This window comes from Triticum aestivum, chromosome 4D (assembly GCF_018294505.1).
Source record: "Triticum aestivum cultivar Chinese Spring chromosome 4D, IWGSC CS RefSeq v2.1, whole genome shotgun sequence".
NCBI lineage: Eukaryota > Viridiplantae > Streptophyta > Magnoliopsida > Poales > Poaceae > Triticum > Triticum aestivum.
Genome location: NC_057805.1, coordinates 62,463,779 through 62,473,642, shown reverse-complemented (window position 1 = coordinate 62,473,642; position 9,864 = coordinate 62,463,779). Strand labels below are relative to the sequence as shown.

General features: G+C 43.5%; 2 protein-coding genes across 2 annotated transcripts; one reads left to right on the top strand and one right to left on the bottom strand.

Moving 5' to 3' along the window:
• Window positions 1–574: 574 nt before the first annotated feature.
• LOC123096676 (uncharacterized) lies at window positions 575–2,281 on the bottom strand. Its single transcript, XM_044518431.1, has 3 exons — window positions 2,198–2,281; window positions 1,901–2,047; window positions 575–1,255 (listed from the first exon to the last, which is right to left on the bottom strand). Exons 1-3 carry the CDS (start codon window positions 2,279–2,281, stop codon window positions 575–577), a joined length of 912 nt encoding a protein of 303 aa, XP_044374366.1.
• LOC123096675 (uncharacterized) lies at window positions 2,280–4,037 on the top strand. The gene is made up of 5 exons (XM_044518430.1): window positions 2,280–2,335; window positions 2,797–2,807; window positions 2,913–2,956; window positions 3,051–3,182; window positions 3,663–4,037. Exons 1-5 carry the CDS (start codon window positions 2,280–2,282, stop codon window positions 4,035–4,037), a joined length of 618 nt encoding a protein of 205 aa, XP_044374365.1.
• Window positions 4,038–9,864: the final 5,827 nt, after the last annotated feature.

The window sequence follows — 9,864 nt, the reverse complement described above, 5'->3', positions numbered from 1 at the left end:
CAACTAGGGTCTAGGGTGGCTCGGGGACGACGGAAACACCTAAAGGCATCAACTAGGGTCTAGGGTGGCTCGGGGTCAACGGAACCACCTAAAGGCATCAACTAGGGTTTTGGTGGCTCGGGGTCGACGGAACCACCTAAAGCATTCAACTAGGGTCTAGGGTGGCTCGGGGTCGACGGAACCACCTAAAGCATCACTGTAACATAACATATGTAACTATTCCTTTTGCAAATGCATTTAAACCATCAATATAACATAAGCATCACTCTAACATAAGCATTACTTTTGCAAATGCATTTAAGCATTTAAGCATCACTATAACATAAGTAACACTGGAGTTCAACACATTATAGAATACACATCCATTGTTCACATTACATAGTGGAGTTCAAATGCACAATCCATCCTTTTCTCACAAGGATGAATAGCATAACTACTAGGTACATAAACAACCAGAGTTCACAATTAGTACTAGAACCATACATTACACAACCATAATTCTAAGTTACTAGGTCATTGCACAACCATCATTCCCAAAAGGTCTGCAATGCCCACTAATCTCAAGTCATCTTGTTCAGTTCTGCAAGATGGCCTGGATCCCCTTGATCTTCTTCTTCAGCTTCTCCTCTGCCTTGATGAGCTCAGTAATCTTAAACTCTTGCATCTGCTTCTCTTCATTATGGTTTTCCTTGAGCTTCAGCAGATCAGCAACCTGGAGCTTCAACTCTAGCTTCTCTTGGGTGAGCTTCTCCTCAAACTTTGTGAACTCTGCATTCTTCAACTCCAAATTTATCCTAGCCTCACTCAACAATTCCTTCTCTTTCATATTCTTCAACTTCAAGTTTTGGATGACAGTTGCTTGAGCACTTGTCAGGTTGCACAGGAGTTCATACTTTTGTTGAAGCTTCTGTGCAGCTGCATCTTTCTTTGCCATTTCTGCATTCATACCAGCCCCCAATTCAGCTCTGCATTGGTGCTGATATGTGACAGCAGACTGCAGATAACTGAAATCCACAACCCTATCCTGCTGAAAGTCCACAAGTTGATGCACATCTTTCACTAACTTGTCATAGTCTGCATCCAGCTTGTTCTTTTCTTCTGTCAACTGATGAATAGTTAGAGCACTTTGAAGATTATCATTCACCCTAGCAGACTTGCTCTCTTCAACCATTGACCAAAGCTTCAGCAATGCATTCTCCATTGTTGGGGGCCACTGCTCATCAACCCACTGAACAAACCCACAATTCTGACCTTCCTGGAAAAATTAGAAGGGCAAAATTTAGTACAATACAACTACCAAGAGTACTAAGCAACAGTTAGTTCATGGCAGTACCTAATGTTGGCACTGACATTAACTGGATTTGCACAGCCATTTGCTAAGCAACAGGACCACATTGTAAAATAAATTAATGTAATCCTACAATGGATGATCAACTCATATATTTACCAGGCACCAGAGTAACACTCCATTCAACTTAGAAGTTGCTAAGCAGCCATGTGCTAAGCAACAGCAGTTGCTAAGAATTGACCATTAATATAATGGAATCCTAACAGTAATAAGCAACACAATGTGAACTACTTTGCCCACCTAAATACACTACACTAGCCTGCAGCAACAAACTAGCTAATGAGACTACCTACTGTCAGCAGTAAGCAATTGTTACTAACTGGCTCCACTGAACTTAATATTGAGCAACACTGCATTTGGAAAGAAGTGTAAATAAATAGCATGTGCACACAACAGGAGCATATATTTTAGCAGAAATGCATTCCACTGAACTTAATAATGATCATTCCTAACAAATTTAGCATGCACATAACTGAATCACAGGTGGCAAACAAGACTCTGCCACTTTCAATGAACACATCCAGTGCTTAATCACCAAGGCAAGAAAATTACCGGCTCTGCACATGCTAAGAACCTTCTCCCAGTCATTGTTCCTTCAAACGCAACAAGCCTCTCTGATGGCTTCCCATGCTTCTCGCACAACACTATCAGATCTAGCTCAAGACCCTTGTAATCCGGGTCCTCAAGAGAGAAAGACACCTGCCCAAGCAAAATACAAGTTACCATCATGTGCAGAGGACGAGGACAAATCAAATCAAACAAAATCCTAACAACAAAGACCACCTACACGCAAAAATCCCCAAATTTCCTAAACCTAACCCTAACCCTAGCTCCAATGGAGTAACTTACCTGGTTCAGCCCATCGGTGGAGGTTTCGGAGTGCATGTACGGGAGGCTTGAGTTGTCGTCGCTGCTCTCGTCCTCCAGAACCATGGCTGCGGTGGCGTGCTGTGGCGACCGGCGGTGGCGGGCGCAGGCGACGGCGAGGCAGAGAGCAGGAAGAAAGAAAGAAGAAGGCGAGCGGGGTCGGGGTCGGGGTCTGGCTCGGTCGCACATAAACGGTCTGAGCCGGCCTCGTCCGAGTCAGCGCGCAGCCAGCGCAGGCGACGCGCGCACTGGCCAGCGTGGCGCCTGACGGGCGGGCCCAATCGGTCAGCTTTAGTGTCAATACGTACAAAACGAGCTTTTAGTCTTTTTTGCAACGGCTAGCCCCAATCTTGGTACTGACACGTAAAAATTACCAATCTTGGTACCAATCTGCTTCCAATGCCCCAATTGTGGTACTTCTGTGCAATTTACTCTTGCATGTGCATGGAAAGGAGGGGTATAACTAATTGATCCGAAATTACTAATCCTTTTGCGCAGCTAGAGGAACAATTCCGTGAGTAGGCCAGACACATATATAATTCTGAACTCAAGCTGTTGCTGCATAATATTGTGTTTGTTAGTCATAGACGTGGTACTCAAAGTTTTATGTCCCTTGGCCAATCCTAGCGGCAAACTCAAGACCTCACGGCAAATATTCATGGTCTGGATTAACGTTGTTGACCCATTCATGGTCCAGATCTATATGGTGATAGCAAAACACATTTCTTCGTATACTGGACGGTATGATGTGATCAATTTACAAATTTCATTTCATAATACGAAGACTGCATTTAACTGATATGTTCTTGAAATGTGTTTTTAATTTGAACAGAAGACTGATAGGAAGAATGGATGTTCTAACTTGGATTGTGACGGCTTTGTACCTGTAAACTTGGCTACTATTACTCCTGGAGATACTTTGGAGCCATCTCATGGACACATGAATATTACATTGAAGATATTTAAGGTATGATTGCGAAACACGGTAACTCTATCAGTCATACAGACATAATCCTTTTTTTTATTACGTAATAGTTTGCACATGCTTATATTATTATTGAGCATCAAGGTATCCAAAAATCGACTTCCAAATGAAGCCAGAATAATACTATGTCCATCTTGAAATACATTTTTTTCAAAACTCAACTATTTCTGTCCAATTCAATAGAAAAATACCAACATCTATAACACCAAATTGATAAAATATATTGTATGATGGATATTTTTTACAAATTATTTCACGATGAGCCTAATGATACTTTTGGTATTGTAGATATTGATGTCTTTACCTCTGAACTTGGTCAATTGAAAAGTTGAACTTTTCAAAAAATTAAACATCATTTATGTTTCCGAAATGAAGGGAGTATGCATTTTTTGCCATTGTATTTGAGTATGTTTTGTTGTGGCTGACAGTTCATGTAACTATCCTTTTACATTGATGTTGTAGAGTAAAGAAGATGGAGATTGGTGGCTACACTTTGGACATGATATCGATAATCTTAGCCCAGTAGGGTATTGGCCAAAAAGTCTTCTCAATGGCATGCAAGACCATGCCGACGATATAGAATGGGTAGGAAGTACTTTTTCCTACTCTGGGGAGATTAGTCCACCGATGGGCAACGGGCACTGGCCAAGAAGCAATTCAGCAGCATCTTTTCGGAATGTTCAGTATATTGATAGGAATGGTAAAGGCTATTATCCTCCTATGGGTAGTCTTCATGCTTTTGAGAGCCACAAACAATGCTATCGGACTAGTGTATTTCAGCTTCAGGTCCAAGGCAACATGTTCTACTATGGGGGCCCAGGTGGTTGCACTGGTTAATTAGATTAATTTTGAATGACAATAACTCCAATCTAGCTTGTATTTCAAAAATAATCTGGTGAAAGAAATTGCTTCAGTTAATCTGATGTTTCGTTATGTGCCCCCTTTCAATGTATGCTCACAGTTATATGCAATTCAATTTCCATATAGCCTATACGACAAATGCTCGTTAGATTAAGATAAGAGAGTTATCACATTTCATATGCAAGTGGATATTCCGCAAAAAGAAGTTTTTTCATGAATGTTGTGATGTCAGTGAGGTTAGAAATCAACAAAGGGATTTCTTTTCATGGTGAGGTGACAAAGATTGCTTGTCGTTTTCATTAAGATTGGAAGCGAGAAATTTATAGGAAGAAATACATCAGGGCTTAACCACCTGCACAAAAACATATAAACTTATTCTTCTAGCCTACCCGCGGCTAGTTGGGCAGCATTTCACAAATCAACGTCATCGATTCTAATTTCTAAGGTTTTATTTTTTTCAAACTAGATGCCACTATCACGAATCCAATCCTATAAATGTCAATATTGTTTGCAAACTGGAGCAGCTCAATGAGCAACAATTAAATCGCCCATTCAATCGACTAATCCTAATTGCAAGGCTTCGATTAGAAACGCACCTGTTGCTCAACTATATCGGATAGTTCTTGTGGGCTGCGATGTATCACCGTGTCGCTTCGCCATCAGAGCTCAGGCGGACGGTCGGAGTGGGCAGCGGGGCTGCTAGGGCACGGCGGCAGTGGGACTGCAACGGGAACGGCGGCGGCGACTGGGTGGGGATGCGGCTGCCTGCTCAGGGTTGGGCTATTTTAGGAAAAATAAAGCGATAGCTCACCAAGCCCAGGTCCCACTCGTCATAAGCGGTCACGACCATGGTCCACCTGCCAATCGCGGCCCACATGTCCAAAGAACTGAGGCCCCACACGTCAATAACTGAGGAGGTAACGGTCAACTTCATTGACCTGACGGCAAGGGTCCATTTGGTCTTTTAATGGGCCGAGTGGTAGAAGGCAAAGGTGAGGAAAGTTAGATGCTATGGGCAAAACTGAGCACAACTAAGGAGGAGGGGCACAGAAATAGAAATCCCATTATGGAATAATCACTTTGGTAGCTAATTAAGGTGCAAGATGCTAGACAATTCAAAAATTTAATCCAATTTGTCTGCTCAATGTTAGCTTTAAAATCATTACTGAAGTTTTGATGAACAGATTGAGCAGTGTGATCAAGCCCATTATTTCCCCTACACAAACTGCCTTTATTAAAGGGATATATATTATGGAGGGGGTGGTGGTGCCACATGAGGCCCTAAATACTATCCATCATAAAAAACAAAGTGCACTCTTATTCAAGGTGGACTTTGAGAAGGCTTATGATAAGGTAAAATGGCCATTTGTTTACAAAATGCTGAAATTAAAGAATTTTCCCGATCAATGGTGTGACCTGGTGATGCACACTATGATTGGGGGACATGTAGGAGTCAAGGTAAATGATATGACTCATAAAGAGCTAAGACAAGGGATGTCATGTCTCCCCTGCTATTTGATTTAGCTGCTGATGTCTTGGCCATCATACTAGATAAAGCCAAACAAAATGGTTCTGTTAAAGGGGTAATGTCTGAGTTTGGTAATAATGGTGTGAACATGCTTCAGTATGGAGATGATACCATATTTCTTATACAAGATGATGAAGAAAGTGCCAGAAATTTAAAATTCATTCTCAGTGCATTTGAACAGATATCAGGATTGATTATTAATTTTCACAAGAGTGAGATATTTTGTTTGGTGAGGCTATTAATAAAGCAGAAAAATATCAGGAATTTTTCACTTGTGAGCATGGGAAAATGCCATTGAAATACCTAAGTTTACTTGTTCCTGATGTGAGGCTAGGGAATGAGTTTTGGAAGACTGCTACTGAGAAAATTGAAAAAAGATGTGCCTATTGACAAGGGAGATTATTAAATTATAGCAGGTAGAGTGACCTTGGTCCAGTCCTGCCTATTTAACATACCCATATATATGATGTTTTTTATCCCTTACCTGCTGGAATTAGAAGAAAAAACTGATTTCTTCAGAGCTAGACTGGTCTGGCGGGAAAATGAGGACAAGAAGAAGAAGTATCATTTAGTCAACTGGAAAACCTGTTGCCTCCCAAAAAACCTGGGGGTTGGGGGATATTAAATCCAGATCTTATGAATAAAGCTTTGCTAGCTAGATGGTTTTGGTAACTTGAAACCGATGAAGGAATCTGGATCGACATATTACTTAACAAATATGTGAATGGAAAATGCATTTCTGGCATTAGAAAAAAACCAGGAGATTCTCAGTTTTGGGGCAGCCTCATGCATGTTAAAAATCTTTATTATCAACATATTAAGAAGCAGCTGGGTGATGGGAGGCACACTAGGTTTTGGGAAGATTCGTGGGTAGGTTCCAAACCTCTAAAGGAGGCCTACCCCAGTTTATACAACATTAGTTTTGAGCATGATATCTTTGTTGCAGAGGCTATTGAAAGGGGGTGGAATAATTTCACTTTTAGAAGAAGTTTACTTGGAGATAAGACTGAGCTGTGGGCTAGTCTGAAAACTAGACGTGAGGAGGTTAGAATGTATGGAGGCAAAGACAAATCCCTATGGATGCTTACCAATGACAGAAAATTCTCCGTGAAATCTTTGTATCTTTTCCTAGTCAAATCTGATGTAGGTTTCCCACACAAGTTTCTGTGGAAAATAAAAATTCTAGCCAAGATTAAAAATGTTTTTTTGGTTGATTGTTCGTAAAAGCATTTTAACCAAAGACAATTTAATCAAAAGGGGGTGGAAAGCAAAAAAGGAGTGTGTTTATTATGGACAAGATGAAAGTATAGATCACCTGTTCTTTAACTGTTCTGCTGCCAGGCTTATATGGAGCTTGGTGAAGTGCTCTTTTCATTTGGGATCAGCTCCCGTGAGTTGGATGATTGTTTTTTTTTGAACACCAACTTATATTAATTAACCAACCACACTAGTACACTCATTCGATACAAAATTCACCACACAGGGCGGTACATCATTTACAAGAATACCATCTACTCTATTGTCAAAGCTATACTTAGCGATTAAATGAGCCACCATATTGGCCGTGCGGCTAATCTTTGACAATTGAAGATTGTTGATCAACTTCGAGATACTCAACGCTTCCATCTTCAGGTCACGCATAGCAGACCTGTCATAGTCCCCCGATGCAAGAGACGCTACCACAAAAGTGCAGTCAGTCTCTAAAATTATAGGATTATGAAGAGAAATACCTACGTAGAGACCGGCAATGCAAGCTGTAAGGGCATATTTATCCCTAAGGTGTTTTGGTGATTGATGACAATGCTTTTGCGGACTAATCGTGTGCGTTGAGTGTTTTTCAGAGGTTCATTCTTTTGGGCACGAGACGATATCCTCCCCTCGGAACTTAAAGCGAAGACGGTGTAGTCCTTTCGGATTAGTTTGGTGGACTAGTTTCATAGGGATCACCGTACTATCAAGAGGGGGTCCGCTTTGGAAAGGCTAGGGCAGAATCATCACGTACACTTCCTTTGCCCCTCCCTCCGAGCCTTTCCGTTTCGTTGATGGGCTTGGATTCTCCTTTCTTTGTGCCCTCTCTGGTCCCAGCGGTAGTACCGCGGGCCAGAGCGGTAGTACCGCTTGGGTGGTACAAGCGGTAGTACCGCTCCGGAGCGGTAGTACCGCCCAGAGCAGTAGTACCGCTAGTAGCTCCGTGTGTGTGCTATCTCTGGTCCCAGCGGTAGTACCGCGGGACGGAGCGGTAGTACCGCTTGGGTGCCACAAGCGGTAGTACCGCTCTGGGCGCGGTAGTACCGCTCTAGAGCAGTAGTACCGCTGGTGGCCCCAAGCCGTAGTACCGCTCTGGTCTCGTGCTAGTACCGCCTCGATTCGAGGGCTCTTTTTCGTGTCGGGTTTTACAGTACTGGCCGCGGCTGTGGGGGGCCGTAGTACCGCTCCTGTGCGGTAGTACCGCCCTCCCTCCGCGGTAGTACCGCTGTGGACCAAGCGGTAGTACCGCGCTTTTGGGCGGTAGTACCGCTTAGTGTTGCAAGCGGTAGTACCGCTGGCACAGCGGTACTACCGCTCTCTTCGGGGCAGAGGGGGGGTAACGGTTGGTTTGTTCCCCCCACTATATAAAGGGGTCTTCTTCCCCAAAGTTGACTTACCTCTTCCCCCAAAAGCTCCATTGTTGCTCCAAGCTCCATTTTCGCCCGATCTCTCTCCCTAGCCAATCAAACTTGTTGATTTGCTCGGGATTGGTTGAGAAGGCCACGATCTACACTTCCACCAAGAGAAATTTGATTCCCCCACTTATCCCTAGCGGATCTTGTTACTCTTGGGTGTTTGAGCACCCTAGACGGTTGAGGTCACCGCGAAGCCATAGTCCATTGTGGTGAAGCTTTGTGGTGTCGTTGGGAGCCTCCAATTAAGTTGTGGAGATTGCCCCAACCTTGTTTGTAAAGGTTCGGTCGCCGCCTTCAAGGGCACCAATAGTGGAATCACGGCATCTCGCATTGTGTGAGGTCGTGAGGAGAATACGGTGGCCCTAGTGGCTTCTTGGGGAGCATTGTGCCTCCACACCGCTCCAACGGAGACGTACTTCCCGTCAAAAGGAAGGAACTTCGGTAACACATCCTCGTCTCCACCGGCTCCACTCTTGGTTATCTTGTTCCTTTACTTTCGCTAGTTTACTTGTGTTGTTTCTCTTTCTTACTTGCGTGCTTGTTGTCGTTGCATCATATAGGTTGCTCACTTAGTTGCATATCTAGACAACCTATTTTGATGCAAAGTTTAATTTGGTAAAGAAAAGTTAAAAAATTGTTAGTTGCCTATTCACCCCCCCTCTAGTCAACTATATCGATCCTTTCAATTGGTATCAGAGCCTCGTCTCTTTATTAAGGACTTTACCGTCCAAAGAGTATGGTTGACGTCGTAGACGGTGCGGAGGAGCACTCCGGTGAAAATCCTGTCTCGTCTACGGGAGATGGGGGAACCGCGGTCTCTCGTGAGGAATTCAATGTGGCGTTGGACACATTGAAAACCTCCATGACGACCAAGGTCGAAAGCATGTTGAATAAATTCTTAGAAGGGCTTAAACTTACAACCGCACCGTTGAAAGTGGGTGATCCCGCTAACAAGGTGACGGATGCTACCTCCGACAAGGGGGAAGCTTCGAGCGAGAAGGCTCCTTGTTCTAGTGATAAAAATGGCACCGGCATCTTTGTCCATGTGGAACCTCCACCCGTCTATGGTGGACCGCTTCCTTCCACTCATTTGAATCATGCCGGCCCGGCCCCTAAGATTGAGAAGAATGTAGATTTTGATTCTTGGGTCTATCGTTTTAAGCGTCATTTAAATCATGTGAACACTAACCTTTGGAGAATCATTGAAGAAGGCTTTTATCCGCATGACCGAAGCAACTTCACTCCTAGAGAAGTGGTGGATCATCAATTCAATGAGAATGCTCTCTTCATCATCCAAGAAGCAATCCCGCCCGAAGATCTTCCTCATCTCCGGCCTTACACCGTGGCCAAAGATGCTTGGCTCCAAGTTGTTTCCCTCTATCGGGGAAGCGCAAGCATTCAACGCTCCAACTATGAAGTGGTGCAAGATGAAGCCGACGAGTTTGCAATGAAAGAAGATGAAGAACCTCGTGAGCTTTTTCGGAGAGTGACCAAACTTGCGGTCTCTCTCGGAGATCATGGAAGTAAGGACACAGATGACAATTGGATCAAGCGTAAATTCCTCAAGGCAATGATGCCCTACCACAAAGCCATGTCCTCTGTAATTCGTCAA